Genomic DNA, 20,778 nt, shown 5'->3' with positions numbered 1-20,778 from the left:
GTGATGCGAGACAGGGCCCAACACATCCAGATGGACCACCCCAAAAACTCTTAAGGGTTTTTTAACCCATCTAGATTCAATCTCGGGTCCCTCAGAACCTTAGATGCAACCTTAATCTCTTGACCATCCAGCCATTATCATCATTATTTGATATTACTTAACGTATTATATAAAAGTAAAACAAGAATGTCAAGCAAATATGATTTGAATTATAGTAAAGATCATTACTATATTTTTAGTAAATTTTATTTAATCTATTTTATTACACAGACTAATGTAGGATAAAGTTTGATTGTAGAAAATTCTAAAGTTAGAACAGAGTTCAATTTTAACTTTAAGAAATAACTTTGTATTCATTACACCAATCACAGATTATGAAAATTAAATTAATAAATAAATTTTTGAGTCTTAAAGGAAATAATTAGTAATATGACTGAAAAACACATACAAAGAAAAAGACATATATTATTATTATATTTAACAAGCCTTATTTAGTAGACCAAGTTTATCAGCTATTTTTCTAGCTTATTCCTTTCATATTTTCCCGACTAACCTAATAGAACTTGAAATGACTAATAACATCCATTATAAAAAGAATCTTGAGCTTTCTAACTTGAGCTTTCATAAAAATTAATTCCATATAAAATAAATCAATCTAAGATGAGTGAATTCAATACAAAAGAGTATTTGACTTAGGTTAAATCAATAAGAAAAACAATACTTTTTAAAAATCAGGTTGAAAATATTTTTAATTATAATAAATACTTTCAGAATACAGTAGATTCCATCTTCAGAGCAATTTCAAAATGTTTCCTGCTTAAAAATATTTCCAACCTGGCAAATAAAAAGTATTAAGTGTTTGTTTTATTGTATTTTCTTTCTTATTTAAACAAAAATGGAACTGTTGAAGTGCATAATGGTTACTTTACAATATACTCTTTTCCATATAAACAGAACAATAGTAATAATTAAAGCTTTAAAATTTCATAACTATTAAAATGTTAGTTATTACTTGCATTAAATTTTAAAAAGTTCTTGAAAAATTTTATGTATATAAATAATATGAACAAAAATAATTTATAAAGTGATAAAAGTAAAATATATAAATGAAAGTCAATTAAAAACTACTTGTATTTTTTACACTTCCTTTAACATTTCATTGCTATTAAGCAACAAATATAACAAGAAGCTAAATTTTATATAATGAGTTATTTAACATAACAACAAAATGATGAAATATAAATATGATTATAAATCATTCAAGCAATTTTTTAACATTTTATTAGTGATTATTTTATACTTGCAACTTGATTTTCAATTCACCTTGTTTCAAATTTCAGAAATGTAATCATTTTATTTGAAACAAACTATTCTTACAGTGCTAAAGAAAGTATATACATAATACATGTCAACCCTAAAATAAATAAAATTTAAAAAATAAACAAACAGTCAAAAATTATAAAAATCCATTTATAATTTCAGAAATTAAAACAGATATTGCTTAATGGTATCAAAAAGCCTTAGTAAATATTTCTGAAGCAAACTGTATCAATTCTATTGACTAATATAATAAAATGAATTCTCCTAGCTAATATCATGAATTGTAATAATTTTATTTATCGTATATATGTGAAATTTTTATAAATAAAATTAATAATTCGGACACAAATCATTCATTGTATTCATTCAGACACTTGGCAAATTTCATATTTAATATTTATTTAGTTGATACGTGTTCATCGTATTTGTACACGTTTCAGGCAGTTCATGCCCCTCTTCAGCCAACTCTAAATTACAGATCACTGAAAGTTAAAACCGTAAAATCCCCTTTCCACATTTGACTGCTTGTTATCTAAAAACATTGGCCATCTAGTTATTCATTTTTTATCAAAATCAAAGAGACCTCTTCATATTCTTTTAAATCATGGATCATTGTAAAGTTTAAACTATTTGAAATTTCATTATACATTCAACATCTCTATTGTCTAATTACACTTTTTACATCAGAATCGAAGAAATTTTCTACACGAACGGATCTTGTTCGTATTGAAATTCCACACGAACAAGATCCGTTCGTGTAGAAAATTTCTTCGATTCTGATGTAAAAAGTGTAATTAGACAATAGAGATGTTGAATGTATAATGAAATTTCAAATAGTTTAAACTTTACAATGATCCATGATTTAAAAGAATATGAAGAGGTCTCTTTGATTTTGATAAAAAATGAATAACTAGATGGCCAATGTTTTTAGATAACAAGCAGTCAAATGTGGAAAGGGGATTTTACGGTTTTAACTTTCAGTGATCTGTAATTTAGAGTTGGCTGAAGAGGGGCATGAACTGCCTGAAACGTGTACAAATACGATGAACACGTATCAACTAAATAAATATTAAATATGAAATTTGCCAAGTGTCTGAATGAATACAATGAATGATTTGTGTCCGAATTATTAATTTTATTTATAAAAATTTACATATATTGATAAAAAAGATCATTATTTCTGTAAATAAATTTGACAAATATGAAGGTTTGTTAAATGAATAATAAAAAAAGACTTATAATTGACTTAATAATTGTTTTAAAAAATGTTTTATACTTGTGACAATATCTATTCAGTACTTTTCAGTGTGATTTAAATCTAAATAACAAAATTGACAGCAATACTATATAATCCAACTCTATATTGCATTATGTTGCTAAAATGTTTATTATTATATGTTTTAATATTAATACATACCTTGAGGCGGTAAATGATGTAATGGTGCAGTCTGACCTGGCATAGTATGGGAGAAATTTGTTCCACCCTATAGAAAAAAGAAATTGAATAAACTTTATTAAATAATAAATATTCATTAAAATTACAATCATAATTGCATAAATATAATAAACTAATTAAACTGTAAAAGAGAAAGTTAACAGATACTTAATCTTATCAAAAAATATTAAATGATATAAAATATCTTTTCTGTAAAGGATGGATATATAAAATTACATTTAAAATTGAAGATTTCATTTTAGTTTTGATTGGAAAATATTTCATCTTTTTACTGATGTAAGAATAAAAATAATTGTGTGATTTTGACAAAGTTAAGTGCATCTAATAATAGTAAACAGATATGACAAATTATTTGTTTTTAACATTTAATTACATAAATAGATTTCATAATCTTTAAATTATTTAAGTGTTTAATTGGCTTAAATGTTAGAAAATAGTATCCAACATATTTTATTGTATGCATATTCAAACTTAATTTTTGCTATGTTAATTCATTCTCCTGTATCAACATTTCATGCATACAGAAAATAATTAGCAAATGGTTTTTCAAATTCTGCAATGCTTTAAATTAACAAAGTTTATAATTTTTTAATTGTGGTTTTATTTTATTTTAAATTTGAAAACTTGAATGATCATTTTTGAATATCCTGAAGAATTCTTGATTATCTGTAGATAAAATAGTGTTTTAACTAATATTTATTTTATAATATGATGTGTTTATATTTGTGTAGCATCTATAACCTGAGAATTTTTAATTTATCATGCTTAATTTTGCAATTGAAAATATTCAATTATAGATTTTATTATAGAAAATTTTAATCTTACTGCCATTCCCTGTGGACGAAGTTGCTGCCTCAACATCATTTGCTGCTTTTGCAACATTTCCATACTTTGATATGGATTAGGACCAGTTGAACCAGGATGTCCTCCAGGATGTCTAGGAGCTCCAGGATGACCTGGAGGCAATCCTCCTTGCATGGAAACAGCAGGTGTTCCCCCTGACTGATGCTGATGGTTACCAGTATGACCAGGAAGAAATTGAGCTGAAGGATTTCTTGATCGAAGCATAGAACTAAGAGCAGCTTTTGATTGTGACATCGGTCTTTCAAAACGACCTGCTAAGATACAAAATTAACTAATAAGTATTACTATATTAAATATTTTGTTCATATCATTTATTTATTTCTATTTTGAAATCTCATTTCATAGTAGACTAAAAGTTAAAAAGCAGCCGGAAAACATGCTGGAATATCAAGAAACGAAGAACTGCAATAGCAGATAAAAAGTTATTTTGTTTAAAATTGCATATCAAGAAACATCACTACAAAAATCAATCTTGTTTCATTGGTTTGTATTTGAAAACTACTGTTTCATCAGAGATCAGTTTTTAGAAATATATCCAATTTAAAATAAAATATGTACGATTTACTTTGAAATGGAAATTATAATTATTAAAAATATTTTTATTGTTTAAGACAAGAATAAAGAGAAATTATAAAAATGTAAATATTTATAGAACTATCATCATTTGTTAAATTCTTAACAGTAAATTAATAATTAATAGAATTAGTATCAGAAAAACTGAATTGTATTATTATCAACATGCTGGACAACAACACTAATCTGAATACAATTAATCTCAAATACTTGCTTCATTATCAGCAAGTATTTATAAAAAATATATATTTGTTATCTTGAAACAAATATATATATATTTTTTACAAAATATGTACAAACTGGAAAACAATTGCATAAAATGTTTGAAATATTCATTAAATAGGAAATAATTTAATTTAATTATATATATATATATGCATTATTATAACACACTGGCATAAAAAATTGAATGTGTTATAACTGAAACATAAAAGAAATTTATAATAAACTAGACAACAATACAAAGTGAGTAGAAAATTCTATCATCATATTAGATTATTTAATAGTGTTAATAAGAAGCACAGATTTAAGTTTCGAATGTAGAAAGTAAAAGGACATTCTAGCAGATAATACTGAAATGTATTCATTTTGAATAATTTTTATCTAAACACAATTAATTAAAGAGATGGAATTATTAATTAACAGCAGTACATTATGAATTAAAAGGAGCAATCTGTTGTTTTCTGAAAACCAAAATATTTATTTGGAAATGCTTTTGTTCATTTATATGACCAACTTCAGCTATCCATGAATTTGAAAAACCAACATACAATCTATATTTTGTTATTTTTTGATATACAAATTATTGTTTTCATTGTTTAAAAATAGTAGATTAATTCAATCATATTAAGAAAACATAAAAAATATTTAATGTCTTAACTAATTTGTAATTTAAATTATCTTCAGCAGTAAGAAAACAATTGAGATAAACTTGAAATGTTTGTTAGGCCGAGATTCCACTAGTGTAAAACCACCTGTCATAATTATTTTTAATCATGTGACAATGATATTTTATGCTGGCATAGGGCATAATATAAACATAAAGTGAGTCAAACCGTGATCAACTTTTGACCTGAATACATCTGTAAACTAATACTGCCAACCAATCAGAAGTCAGTGAACTTCTACATCATTATGACCCATCATGCAACAATTGTGAATAATGAGCTTTCATGCATGTTCACTCTATTCTATTGCTCTCTCTCTCTCATACCATTTTAGTGCTTGTAAAGTGTTTTTTTTTTATTAGTTTTAACATTAGTTATAAACAGCCAAGCTATTATACTTTGTTTCTGTCAATTTACATACAAAAAAATTGTTTCTCTTTGACATATTGTAGCAGTACCTTGCTGTAAAATCTTTGCTAGTGGAGCCGGACTTCCACCACAAACTGAACATAAACAGGTCACGTGATTAAAAATAATTATGGCGAGGATTTTTAAGCTTGAGTCTAGGCCTTATATTATATAAAATTATAGAAAAGTTATTAATTAGTACTTTTGTGTAAATTGATAGTATTGAATGAAAAACACAATATTTGAAATTCAAAATAAATTTTTAAAAGTAAATTATGTATATTAATTATGTAGTATTATTTTATGATTCTTATTATTAAGAAAAATCCTCTCTCTGCCTAAATTTATAATTATTAAGCAATTGTTTATTATGAAATCATCACAATGTCGAGCTGCAATTTTTAATCAATTTAATTTAAAATATACGAATGTGTTCTCCACCTCAAATTAGTAATGGCTTGCCCCTGTACATCATACTTTTTCTGTTAGCAACAGAGTCATGCTGGTCAACAACTAACTCCTTTCAGGGAAAATTTTTGAATCGAAATAACATGACTTCTGGTGAAAGCCAGAAGTTTGTATATAGTTAGTTGGGCCTCCTGCCCCTAAGCTTTCCACATCTGGTCTCATCTTTCATCTAACTAACTCCATTCTTGAGATTAAGGAAAGACAGACAGGCAACAATGGGAATTTATAGGTCTACAATTTTTTCAAATTGCAGCCCAAAAACGTTTTTACATTTTCCATCCTGTAGAGTCTTTAACCAAAAATCCATTATTAGTTTGGTCAGACCCAAAATACAATGACAAAATAGTAAAGAACAGAACCTGATATATCTAAGATAGATCTTTGAAAATTTCTAAAGAATCAGACTTAAACTTAGATCCAGGTCTCTGAGTACAAACATGCATTCTGGCTAGGATAGATGTCTATTACTTCTATCAATTTTTAGATTAATTTACAACTGTTAAGTTTATATCATCATCTTGATGTTAATGAAAAAAAAATTTAAAAATAATAAGAACCAAATTTAATTTATCTTATTACTTTAAAAAGTAAAAATTATTCTATTTAAAACAGAAGCAACTATTGCACTATTGCAAAAACAGAGATATGAAACTTAAGGCTGCATTCAGACTGCTGATGACAATGAGCACGTATCCTAAACAATAATAGTATATACATTAGACTTAGCATTATTCCATGAATTTTCACACTGTTAGACCAGATTTGTCTGTTTTAAACATGAATATGCAAATTAAAATGTTAATTCTTTGACACTGATGAACCAAGGAGCTTTTTTCAGCTTTCTTCAACAAATGAGAATGAGATTACACACACTCCTCCATCTTGTTCTAAGAGATTGTGAGAAATTCATGTTTATTGGCCAATACCATTACAAAAATGATAAATGTTGAATCTGCTAACTCTCAAATAATGAACAACTATAACAACTATAATTAAAATATAACAAGAATGACTAGTGTGAACATTTTACAAAGTCAAATGATAAAAATATTTTTTTTTTTTGACTCAATGACTCAATTGAAGTTCAATCCTAGGTACAATCGTGAGAGCCCGAACTGGATGAAAATTTTATTTAACAACAACAATACATATTTATTAAAGAATAATGCTTAAATTTCTCATATTATATAAAGAAATATTTTTCCCAACACTTAATAAAAAATGGAAGGATATGATTGTATCTTTCTCTGGATTCACTTCCTTTCAAAAGGTGACACATCTTCCAAATGTGTATGTCACCAGGAATTTTCGACCGAAATTCATCTATCAGTTGAAAAACTTAACATTGCCTAAAAAGGGCATCAAAATCAAGGGGAAAGACCCCCGAAATAAAAAAATAGAATCAATGATGACAATGAGAGTTCACCGATTCACCTCCTTGAGAAAGGATATTCCAGCCATGCTCCTCTTGTCGTAGCTGTTCCCCAGACTGTAGCTGCTTATACAAGACATTCAAATTTCTTCACTCAGGAGCCATACTCAGTCTGACCCAACAAACTTGAATTTCTCTACCTGGTTGCAACTGATCCAAGACTGCCAAATGTACTTCAAGAATCAACAGAATAAGGTATTTATTGCTGTGCATAGAAATGTAAACTCTCTCTCTCTCGGGACTAGGGACCAATTACAACAGTACTTTTTCTCCATAAAAAAAAAAGAAAAAAAAAGGAATACAGTAGAGTCCCGCTAGTTCAAACACTACTAATCAGAACATCTGTCTAATCCAAACATGTTTTGGTCGGCGGAGAAAAAATTTTCTCTAACAAGAGGTCCACTTAGGGGTGTTCCCCATTCTCTTTCCCGAGTTAACAAAACCACATAAATAAGGCTTCATCAAGCTTGTCAAACATTGAGGGTCTTGCTGTTCGTCAATTTTCAACTGACTTTCTAAAGTAGAGGTACAAAACTACTTGATCTTTGTGCAGTTTTTTCCAGTCGGTTATTGTGGCCTTGCCCACTCCAAACTCTAATGTCAATTTCGTTGCACTTTCATCCTTGTCCAGCCTTTTAAAAACATCCAGTTTATCTTTCAATGTACATGTGTGTGTTTCTGTTTCATTGACATTACAGCAGCAGACTAAACTGAACTAAAATAATAAAGAGCGAAGAGTACATCCAACATCCACAATTAAGCATGCTAACTGACACAGTAGCACCAGTCAACTGATTGGAATCCTGGACTGTGTATTGAAAACAATGCTTTTTACAGTTAAAATAATTTTAAGGTAAACAATTAAAGCAAATTGCCGTTTAAAAATTACAAAATTTGTTTTTGTTAACTGTTTGCACCCTGTATTGAGTACAAATCAGATGAAGCAAAGGATAATCATTGATGGTGTTGGATCTATATGAACCAGACCAGTTTTACTGCTGCTTCAGAATATTTCAATTATTCAGCTAATCCGAACAGGGCTCGGCACAATTAGTTCGGAGAAGAAAAACTCTACTGCAGTGTTCTGCAATCTTTTAATACTTGTGGCACACCCATGACTCAACACGGCGCACCAAAATGTTATTTCCCTCAAAAATGTATGCTATGATGCTAGTAATAGAATTACGTAATGCCACTAACCTATTATTATTATTATTATTATTATTATTATTATTACTAAACAGGCATCAACACCCATGAGCAAATTTATTTTACATTTAATTTCTTAGAATATGTAAAAATGCATGGCTCGTAATAAAGAATAAACATACATCATCTTATTTCATCAGTACTGTGGCAGAGAATAACATACAAGCATAAGTAACACAGCAACTGTGATAAAAAAAATATATAAATAAAACTTTACGATTAATAGAAGATGTAAAAGTTTACGTCACACCTTTCATATTGCCGTGGAACAACGGTTGCAGTACACTGCTCTACCATATACTAAATAATAATATGTAAGTTTTAGCAATTGTTTATCACTATAGAAACTAGAATGTAAATGCTTATCCTCTGTATACATATCTAAACGTAAATAAATAAACAGATATTATTTTTTGTAATTGAGTTGTAGTGTGCACTTCTTTTGGAAGCGCTGTCTCTTGGACATCCTCCATCCTGAATCCGACTGTTTATGTACGCAACCGCTCACAAAACAATAAAATGCTCACATTGAGCAACAACGGCATCACTGCCTTTGGTCACACAATTATTGCTGACAACTGTATGTAATTTAATTACTTTTAAGATTTTCTGCTTATATTTATCAAGTGAGAATAAACTATTTTACAAAAAATTTTAAAAAATCTCACTTACCTGGAGGTAGTGGTTGCTGAGGTGAGTAATATGCTGGTTGTTGCATTGGAGGTTGTTGGCCATACCAGGGTTGATGAGTGGGTTGAGGATATGCCATTAACTGATCAGGGAAACCAATACCAGGTCGAATGGCATGGGTTGGCTATCAGAAAAAAAAAAAAAAACTCATTATTAATAACTTAAAATAATACTATTCTTCATAATCAAAAAATAATATAGTTTTAATTCATTTACATCTATTTTTCAAAATTAAAGTTTGTGTAGTTTTTATACTTTTATTGTTGAATAAGTATTTATATAATAAGAAAACATGTTATTACAGGAATATTTTGTTTTCATTTGAACTTTTGGAGATTTTTGAATGATTTTAATTTTAAAATATTAATATTTCACAAAAATAAATATTAGAAAAAAGTATATTTTTAGGAATAGATAAAGAACATTTAATAATTTATTTATATTTAAAGATGGCATAAATATTTTTAGAACATTAATAAGAAAACAATTATATTTAAAATAACATTAGATACAGATTAATCTTGAAAGTATGTTTGGTATTATTGGAAGAATTGTTTAGAACATATTTTATATTCCAGAATTTTTCAGTCAAATTTTAAAAAATATTTGGCAAATTCAAGCTCAAAAGATATTGCGAGAAGGATCATCATTCAATAGAAGCAAATTGTTCCTTTTTTGAACTGACGCTTTTTGATGCAGATTTGAATGTATTAATGAAATACATTTGCTGTTGTCCATTTACATTTACTTTGTACTTGGAATAATTTTGCAATAGCATTCTGAGTTGATTGTTGTGTGGTGGCATAAAATCAATCAACAGCAATTGATACAGCAGAGATTATGGTGTGTGCCTGACCTGGTGTCAGTTTATCCTGAATTGACTTGTGGCCTTCCTGTAACTCTTGCAACACAGCAATTATTCACTGCTGTTTATCCTAAACAATGTTCACCATAAGTGTGCTTCATTCATCTATAGATGTTGACACGGCTATTCCCTTCATCCACTAAAAACCGAACTACCGCCAGTTATTCAATTCTAGATGTTTCCATCATAGATAACTTAACAATTACCAATTACTGGATATAAAACCTATTCCTGCCAATACTTAACTCAGCGCTTACTTTGCCTATGTTGGTGGCCCACCAATTACTACTTTGCATGATGAAATATGATACGTGTCCACTTTTCATTTCGGCAGCTCTTATATTTATCATAACAAATTACTTATTTTAAAAATAAACAAACCTGTCCATTTGGCATTTTTGCCTGTCTTCTTCTTCTTTGAGTTTTTGGTTTCTTTGCACCACCACGAGGAGATTGTTCACTTGGAGTCTCACGCCCTCTTTTAATTTCTTCTACCTAATAAAAAAAAATTAATTAATTTTGCAATTATTTGATTGAGAGAATTTACAATTAAAACTAATATATAAATATATTTGATTTTTACCAAACAAACCGGTGGAAGCTGTTTTTCGGGGCATGGATCAAGATCCTCAGGAGGTAATGGAGGTGGATCAAGATAATAACTGCTGGATTTTTTAAGAGAATGAGTATGCCATAGCAATAATCTATGACCTTCTTCTTGCCTTAAAGGCTTTCTTTCTAAACGAACTGCACCAAACCAAGCCCACGATAATGGTGCTGGATTTTTGTGGCCTTCTAATAAATCCCATGGACTTACTTTTTGAGTTTCAGCAACTTGTAAACCCTACATTAATTGAAATTAGAAATTAATATATTACAGTTTGTTATCCTGTTTTTAGTTTTAAAAAATTTTACTAAACTGCATTTCAATGAATTTTGAAACATGAAAGTTAGATAATGAATTAGTTTTTAATATAATCATGCAATAAAAATTATTTTTATTTTAATAAATTGACACTCATTAACCAGTTTTCATTTGCTGTTTTTACATTAATTCTTTTAAAACAGAAAATAGCATTGTCAAATTAAAATCTCATATTAACTAATACAGGTACTCCTCACTTTACGACTGAGTTCCGTTCCAATGACTACGTCGTTAAGCGAATTGGTCGATAAGCAAGGAGCTTGTGCCGGGAATATAGGATCGTTGAAAATTATACAAATTATGCAACAAACTTCAAATTTATTCATAAAAAGACTATTATAGTGTACTATAAGACTATAATAGTATGCTTAGTGCACATGTCACCATTCGCCACTGACCGACACTCAAGCTGAGAAAGGGGATTCCCCGAATTGCAGATAGAAACTCAATTGGTCATAAGTGCGAGTGGTCATTAAGCAGATAGGTTGTAAAGTGAGGCGTACCTGTAATCAAATGATAGAAACAGATTAAGTGTCAAGCTGCAACTTGGTTAATTAATTATACATATAAAACATAATTGGGAATAAAGATAGGTGGTTATGTCCCCATCTTGTATTAAATTTAATAATTACAAATAAATTAATTTATCTGGGCTTGTATTAATTTGAATTAATAGTTTTGTTTAAAAAACAGGCTTCAGGCTTTATATATGTGAACATCAATTAACTGATTTAATACAAAGTACCAGCACTTTTAAGTTATATAAATGACATAACTGTCCATCACAGGCACGTCTAAACAATATCAGTGAGTCAGCATGAATGAGAAACAGGAACATCCCAACCATACTAACCATAATAAATTTTGGAATGTGAATCGGATTTGAAGAATGCAAAATTGAAGATTTTCATACTCATTGAATTCATGAATTATAATTTTTTATAATGCTGATTATATTGTTAAAAATCAATTTTAGTATAATCAAGAAATAAAATTATATACAAAAGAAATTCATTGATCCAGCACCGATAAGATCAGAGTACCGCCAGATTATGGAATTTTTTTGTATTTTCACAAAATTTGAAAAGTCATATGTGATCTGAATGATACAGACACAGACTGTACATTTTGTATCAGTGAAGCTGTTTGACCAGACAAAGTGCTGTTACAACATAAGTAATTTTTCTTGATAACATTGCTGTCAATCCCACACTTGAACTCCTGACATAGCAATGTGAGGTCCACCATTTCCCCTAAATTTTGGCTGCTGTCATATATACTGTATATACTTATCCTTGAATTATTATTAACATTATCTTGTATAATTTTAATTTTAATTAAATTATTTTAAACTAATAATGTATTCTCTTTAAATAATAAGTTGGAAATTTTATTGTATTTTAAACTATATATGAGGTCTGTTAAAAAAATAAGTGAACTTTTTGAATTTGGCAAAAACGGCATGTCTTAATGTCATGAAGTTGACAACACTATGTTTGTGATAACCTATTGAGTAAGCAGCTTTTTTCGAATTGCTAATATCTCGTTTTGTTCCTGCATTATTGTTTTTTGAGTGAAAGGTGTTTCAGTGTTTGTGGCGATTTTTGCAATGTGTGATTTAATGGACACTCTGCATCCAACCTGAAGTTTAGCGTGAAATTGTGGAAAACTTTTACAGAAACATTTCAACTTTTGAATCAAGCTTAAGGAGGCGCTACTCTAGGTCATACGCAATGTTACGAATGGTTTACCTGATTCAAAAGTGGTCATCAATTAGTTGAAGATGATCCTCAATCTCAACTGATGACACTCACGTTCAGAAAATCAGAGTTGTGCACTTCGAATTTTTGCCAAAAGGTCAAACAGTCAACTGTCAGTACTATGCAGATGTTTTAAAACAATTGCATGAAACAATCTGCAAAAAGAGACCAGAGTTGTAGTGAGACAACTCATGATTCCTTCAACATGACAATGCATCTGCTCACTCAGCCTTATCAATTTGCCAGTTTTGAGCCAAAAATCAAATGACTGTCTTCTCAGCCTCCTACTCACCAGACCTGGCTCCTTGCAATTTTTTCTTGTTTCCAAAATTAAACTCAGTGCTGAAAGGATGCCGTTTTGACACAAATGATGACATTAAAACAAGCATAGAAAGACAGTCCGAAACAAGCTTACCAGGACTGCTTTGCAAAGTGAAAACACCGCTGAGATGTGTGTAAATAGGGGAGGGGAGTACTTTGAAGGAGACAAGGACCAACAATCTGTAACTTGAAAAATAAAAATTAAAAAAAATAAAGTTTGGTTATTTTTTGAACTGACCTCTATATATTTGATATACCGTACATTTTTTTTGTTCTGTCTGGTTGTTCATGAAACAACAGTTAGATTTTAGGGACCCTCCCTTCTAAACTTTTAGCAATACCAATTAAAAATAAGAAACAAATTAGAATAAAAATATTATCAATCAATTATTATTAATCTCATAACATTTGGAGAATAGTGTTCAGCGATAGTATTTTCAATAGTGTTAAGTGACAGTTGTTACTTTATTCATATCACATAGACACAAACAACTCATATTGGATAAGAGAGAAGGAGGACTAAAAATAACCAATCAAGCTTCTCTCTCATGACATGAACTTCCTCTGGAATAAAATCATGATTGGTCAGAAAAAAGAGTAAAGCAAAAGGGAACAATGAAAAACACTGAGAAAGAGAGGAAGAGAAAAAGAAAGAGAGAAGAGTGAACACAACATCCAGAAAGAGAGTCAACTCAACAATAGAGAGCTGCCAGAGGAGTGTGTCAAATTTGGAGGAAATAGAACAGTGAAAAGAGAGAGATAAAGAAGGAAAAAACTAAGGCACGAAAAGAAGAAAAGGAACCAAAGAGAAGACAGAAGGTCTTTGAAGAGAAGATAACTTTTTTCCTGATAAGATGTGAGTTGTGAAGTTCAGATATCCTGTTAAGTACCCCAGATTTAATAGTATAGAAATAAATCTATCCTCAGAAGCTAGCCTATCTTTCCAGATTCTGGCATAATGTAATAGACAGTAATGTCTATTTTAAACTTAATTTTAGTGTTATGTTTAGTTTTTGTAATAAATTTTTCTTTTTCTTTTTAAGTTGGTTTAATTGATTTTGCATTCATCCTCCTGAGAGGGTCATTCCTGGACTTTGGAGTGACTCTTACCCTCATGCCTTACATATCTCAGTCTTTTACAGAATCTAAATCGGAGGTGTGTCCAATAATACACACCTGGTGGCAAGATCTCTAATTAAAACTCTTGAATCTCAATTTTGACAACCTCAAGCTCCACAGCAATGTGAACAGCTGCACCTCAATCTTTGCCTAGATTTCTGCTAAGGGTCTTTACTCATTCCATACACAATTTGGGTGTATGGAATGAGTAGAGACCATGCCCAAACAAATTCCAATTCACAAAATATTATCATGCCAATTACTGTTAGAGAATTCCAGATTATTAGATGCTGAATTAACAGACTTCTACTAAGCATGTTAAATGATTTATAACTTCAAGTTAAAAAATTTGATGTAAAAAATTCTCTAAATTAAATGAAATTAACTTTAAAAATTTTAATAGGTGAAGCTATATTCATTTTACTAAGTATAAATTCTAACTGACCAACTCTGTGTTATTAGAAAAAATTATATAATCACTTAATAAACATTTAAACATGGTGTGTAGTAAAAATGAAAAAATAGAATTCTTGTAGACTATAATTCTGATATTAAAAGTATGCATGAGATTTTGGTTTTATTTACTGAGATGGATATTTTCGATCAATACTTTTAGTGGAGATGCATTGACAGTGCTGCAGAAAACTTCTAACTTTTAAACAGATGATTTTGCATACCTTGTGCAACATTGGATAAGTATGTGGCTGTGGGTGGGACTAAGTAATTCGATACAGGACATTTCAAACTTCCAAGTGACACCTAAATTTTGTGTGTATGTGTAGTAATAAAAAAGTTATGGCCATGAAGGTATATGCTAGTGCAGATTATGTTAAAATTTACTACATTTTTGTGACAATTTAAAATTTAGCTCCAGCAATTTTTTGTTATATGCTGGTATGAGATTTACATTCCAGTGGATCATCCATATGAATAACTTTAATTGTCCACGACAAACTGGTTAACTCTCAATAAAATTAAAACATGAATTGCTCACCAGCAGGATGATATCTTATTAACTAGCCAATGAAAGGGTGTCCCACTAACAGTGCTGGATGTAAATTGCAGTATGGATAAGGAAAATATGGAGTTTCAACAGAACGATACCACCCATCACATTGCCTGTGAAACAGTTGCATTGCTGGCAAACAGCAGACAATGTCATCTCATGCAATGAAACCAGAACTGGTCACTGAAGTTATGCAATTTGATACTGTGCAAATTTTTTCTGTTGGGGATTGTCAAACCTTGTGTCTATGCCAACAGCCTACAAACAATTTCTGACCTCCAATTCCCTCAAGATGGAGATTTGACATATTATTGGCAGAAATGGGCTGGAATTACAAAGCAGTGTCATAAACAATTTTGTGAAGAGAGTGCATGTGTGCTGCTAGAGTCACAGAGAACATTTGGCAGACACTGATTGCCACACACAAAAATGACTTACCACTGAAATGGATTATGTTACTTTATATTGAATAAAAATATCCACAGTTGTTCAACAAACAATGTTTTATTCCACAATTAAATCTGGCACTGCTATTGGGTCACCCTATATATTCTAATAGAGTATGTAAATAAATAAAAATTACTCAACTTTTCAAATCCAAAAACTACATTTCTTTTTAACAGCATTAACTATTAAGATTGTATTTTTGTTTCATTGGCAATCAATGATGATAATTATTATTATTTCAAATGTATAAAATATATCTATCATAAAATATTAATAGCTTTAAATCAAATATATTCTGAAATCTGATAGCTAAGCTTATAATATAAAAAAAGAAAAATTATAAATATTTTCATTTATATTACTCTCATTAAATTATTTAAAATTATCAATGCCTTACTTGTTTCTTATCAATAGAATCAAATCCAGCAATTTTATTTCCTTTTGTATCAATTAAACTGCCCATGGGTTCACATGTAATTACTTCACATTGCTGTCTTGGCAAGGGTAATAACTGACGAACCATTCGAATAGCATCATTATTTTTATCTGCCAATTCTTTCTGAAATTATTTAAAATATAATTTGAATCTTGTTATTCTAAATAAATATAAAATATGGTCTACTAAATAAATATAAAATATGGTAATCAAGTAGTTGAAAAAGTAGTCATTAGGTAAGTATAGGAATGGGCACATATAATTACATTATACCATTCATTCCAAAAGGCTATTTAGGTTCTTTATAAGAACTGACATCTCTAACTGATTACAATTCTCAGAACATATGACTGAAAAAATGTGATTCAAAACAGATTGTCTGATCTTTAATGCAATAAGGATAAAAAATGTGCAGATAGAAATATGATTATATTCACAACTTAATTAAAAAAATCTGCATATGATTGTGGGTTAAACACATGAATATGCACAAGGCATCAATTTTCTGCACATTTTTCATGTACACTGTATGTAATTGTCATTCCTTAAATTTGACCATTCTGAAAAATCTTGCAAGGTGTCTTCTCTGCACATGCAAAATTTGAACACGATATGTTATTTAGTTTATGAGATATTGTTTTGTTTACAGAATATTGTTCTTATGGGAACCTTTCAAATTTTGAGATAGTGTGGGCTAAAATCAAACAAATTTACCTGGAAATATATGACAGGAGGGCTGAGGTGTTTCTCAGGACCAGAAAATGATTTTTCTGTATTTTTTGGCAACAAAGTCCAAAAAATACAGAATACAACCACAAAGACCATTTAAACTGTTGAAGTACATTGTGGTGCTCCAGGCTATCTTAAGGAGACAAGTGTTCAAAGTTACAGAAATCATATAAATCCTCCATGACATTTTTTGTAACCTAACAATCCTTAATGTCATTAGGTCACCAAAAATGATGTCAGCAGAAAATTGCCATGTGACAATAAAGAAAAACTGTATGCAATTGCTTGCAAAAGGTGGCGATTTTCTGCAGTGGGTTTTCAGGGCATGTGATAAATAAAAAAAAATTTTTCAACTGCTATTTTTGCACAGTTAGATGAAAAGCATATAGTATGAGGCAATCATAGAAACATAGCTAAGAAAGTCAATTTAATGAAAAATGCCTGCAAAAAACTAGATGCAGAAAAATCACCACTACCAAATATGATTGTGTTAATATGTTCATAAAAAGCTGATCTGTTGCTACAGTATCTTAGAAATTTTTTTGTATATAAATATACTAATCAGTAAAACATAATTAAACACATGTATGATGAGTAGAAAATTTGTTTAAATAATACCAATATAATTTTTATTTGCTCATTGAGTTAAATTCAAATAATGCATGCATCAAATTATCATCTATAATAAATGTAATTATGAACAACAGCATAAATATAAAGTTACTTTATTACATTTTAATTATATTAAAACATAACAGAAAAGTAACTGAAGAAAGAAAACAAGATCCTTAACATTTTTCGTATTAAAAATCTTTTTAAATGAAAAAAGTTAGAGGCTTTTTAATCATTTAATTAGATTATAATTAAAACTTTATTTTACAATCAAATATTTTGATTTAAAGGAAAGTTTAGACTTACTACAGTTAAAAATTAAAAAGCATTTCACTATCACAGTTGAATTTAAATTTTATAAAATCCTAACCTTCTTTTAAATTTAAGCTCCTTTATGATTTCAATATTTAAAAAAAATATTTTTCACTACTATTCAAATGTAAAACATTTTTGACTAAACTTAATTGAAGATGATCTGTTGATTTTTGCAGGGAAATACCGTATTTACTCACATATAAGAAGAGGTTTTTATTCATTTTTCACTGCTTCAAAAACCTAGGTCATCCTATACGCGTGAGTGAAGGATTCTTTGCATTTTGCAATAATTTTGTGAACAGTAGTGTATTTTCATTTTTAACTGGATATTCACCCTCTGGTGTTTAAAGACAAAACTATTTTATCTGGATCGCTTGAATTGTTCTTGTGTATTGTCAAGAGTAAAGATGAATAGCAATAGGAAAATAGCTTTTGAATTGAATTCCAAATTGAAATTCCAAAATCAGATGGGAGCCCGATATAAGTTTAAATCCATTCCCATGTGAAAACAGATAATTATTTGGAAACCAGAATTCAGAGAAACTCTGGTTTCCAAATAATTGTTTTTTTTATCTGCCAATTCTTTCTGAAATTATTTTCAGAAAATTTGCTGGTCTCGGATTTCATTTATATAACTCTGTTCTCGAGATTGAGGAAAAACAGACAGACGACAGTGGGAATTTATACATTTAAAGATCTTAAAGATCATTAGATAATTTTGTTTTTCAAGCTATAAAGAAAAATAATCAAAAATATTTATTCATATAATCAACAAAATCAAGAATACCTTTCTCAGTTACTACATATGTGGGGGTTAGAGAATTAAAATTCCTAAACTGTTAAGAAAATAAACGAGCAGTTGTGGAGGAGACATGGAAGAACGGGAGAGGGAGATGAGTAAGGGGAGACAACAGTTGGTGATGATGCAGAGGACTAAAGACATTACGGATGCCAGAATATTGTCGTTCTATCCATAATTTGAAGACGGTTATGAACACCGGAAGATTATTGTTATTTCTATTTCTCTCACTATTCCTACACATGTTATATGAATTATATATAAAGTTATTATTTTTTATGTCTTTGATAATAAAATTAAAGATGAAAAAATATATATAAAGTGTTCAATTTTAATAAAATATTTCTTATTCATGTTTATATAATTCTCTAAAAAAAAATGACTACATTTTCAACTGCTAATGACTAACAACGGATTTAGTGTGGTAATGATAGAAGCATTTGTTAAACTTCTAAGAAAATCAATTATAGTACTATTATTAAAATCTTTCTTATGCAATATTTTTATCAAATAGTTTTTGTTTAAGTAATTTAAATAAAAGATTATATTAAAAATTATTTACATGGTTAAAAATACTAACCACAAGTAAAAGTTAACTTTTATAATTATCATATCATGTGTGTGTCTAATAAAAATTAATAAATCTTATAATCTTAAGATTATTAAAGGAAAATCTCTTGCAAAATCATTCCATCTATAAAGAATTTTATGAATATGTCATTGATAATGACTTTATTCAATAATTTGACAAGAAGTAACAACTTGAACACACTCAACATTCAGTGATTCTTTTATAATGAATTAAATGCAATTTACCTTTAATTTTTTTACCAAATTTAAATATTGTTTTCTTGTTTCTTCTCCTCTGTCACCACTTGAAGAATCAGATACTTGAGTAGTATGAATGAGAACAGCTAACATATCCAAAACTGTTGTAAATAATTCACTATTATATAAAAAAGAAAGAAAAATTAATATTAAAGTGCCAAAAAACACTTTTTTCACATGTATATTTTGTTTTTAGATATATTTATAATAAAATATAAGAAATTCTTGACATAGTTATAATTCTTAATATTAATCTTTCATTTTTTTAAAATATGATTAAAGTTAATTGTTGAATATATTTGATATTTACGTATATCATAAAACTGCAATAAATATTATAACTACAAAAAAAGGAGGATATAGTATGTTTCTTTTAATTTCAAAAATTCCAAAAGGTAAAAAAAAATTAAATAATAAATTTATGCCAGATATTACAAAAGGATATAATAAATTCAAAAGAAATTCCTGAAAATAATCATCATCATTATTAAATTTATTGTCTAACTCAGTGATTCCCAAACTTTTTTGATTCTTGGCACCCTTGCTAAATCCAGATTTTTCCAAGGTGTCCTAATGTCAAATTCTAACAAGTACAATTTGCGAAATAGGAAAATAACCAATATTTTTTTGAATTAAAGAGTTCAGATGTTAAGTAAAAAATAAATAAAACATGTATTTAAGATGATAAAAAAATGTAATTGAACAAATTCAATTAATTATAATTAGTGAGATGGATGAACCTGTTGATCACCACACATTTTCTCACATCCTGGAATCAAACTGGGCTCATTTCCTTCTCCAGATTGATTTTCGTATAATGCTTAGTTTTTATCATAGCAACAAACTCAGCTTTGCACAAATAAGAAGTCACAAATGGAATTAAGATTCTCTGAGCTTTATCAATCAGAAGGGATATTCATCTTTTACTGATATTCAAAATTCAGTTAATTCCATGCTGCTAAATTTTGTTTTCAATATATTATCTTAAGACAACTCAGGAAGATTCTCTTCTGCAGCAGTAAATTTAGATGGAGCACTGGGATTAAATGGATCTTGAAACCATGCAAATTTATCAATATTATCATTTTGAAAATATTTCTGAAACCAGGTGATAAGCTGTGATAAATGTTCTTCAAAAATGGATTTCATACCTCGAGAGAAATCAACTCCACTGAAGGTCAAAAACTGTTGCAACAAGAGAAAACCTTCTTTTCCCCTGTCATTTATTTTTCTTTTCCATAGTTTTAATTTTTTTTTTTTTTTTATAAAAAATGAAATTTTCTCAATTGACTTTAAAAAGCACATGTTG

At 28.9% G+C, this 20,778-nt stretch overlaps 1 protein-coding gene across 4 annotated transcripts in view; it reads right to left on the bottom strand.

Annotated features, from left to right (window-relative positions):
• The window catches only part of kto (kohtalo), a 135,392-nt gene that overhangs the window by 7,945 nt on the left and 106,669 nt on the right, over window positions 1-20,778 (bottom strand). For all 4 annotated transcript variants that reach the window (XM_067287050.1, XM_067287052.1, XM_067287051.1 and 1 more), the window contains exons 32-38: window positions 19,458-19,587; window positions 16,148-16,309; window positions 10,756-11,016; window positions 10,554-10,667; window positions 9,290-9,431; window positions 3,602-3,894; window positions 2,738-2,804 (exon numbers count right to left, since the gene is read on the bottom strand). In XM_067287050.1, the coding sequence (XP_067143151.1) occupies window positions 2,738-2,804; window positions 3,602-3,894; window positions 9,290-9,431; window positions 10,554-10,667; window positions 10,756-11,016; window positions 16,148-16,309; window positions 19,458-19,587 (1,169 nt within the window). The remainder of the gene's footprint in view (window positions 1-2,737; window positions 2,805-3,601; window positions 3,895-9,289; window positions 9,432-10,553; window positions 10,668-10,755; window positions 11,017-16,147; window positions 16,310-19,457; window positions 19,588-20,778) is intronic.

The sequence above is a fragment of the Centruroides vittatus genome, unplaced genomic scaffold (genome assembly GCF_030686945.1).
Source record: "Centruroides vittatus isolate TY-2023 unplaced genomic scaffold, ASM3068694v2 scaffold_435, whole genome shotgun sequence".
Lineage (NCBI taxonomy): Eukaryota > Metazoa > Arthropoda > Arachnida > Scorpiones > Buthidae > Centruroides > Centruroides vittatus.
This window is presented reverse-complemented; position numbering and strand designations above follow the sequence as displayed.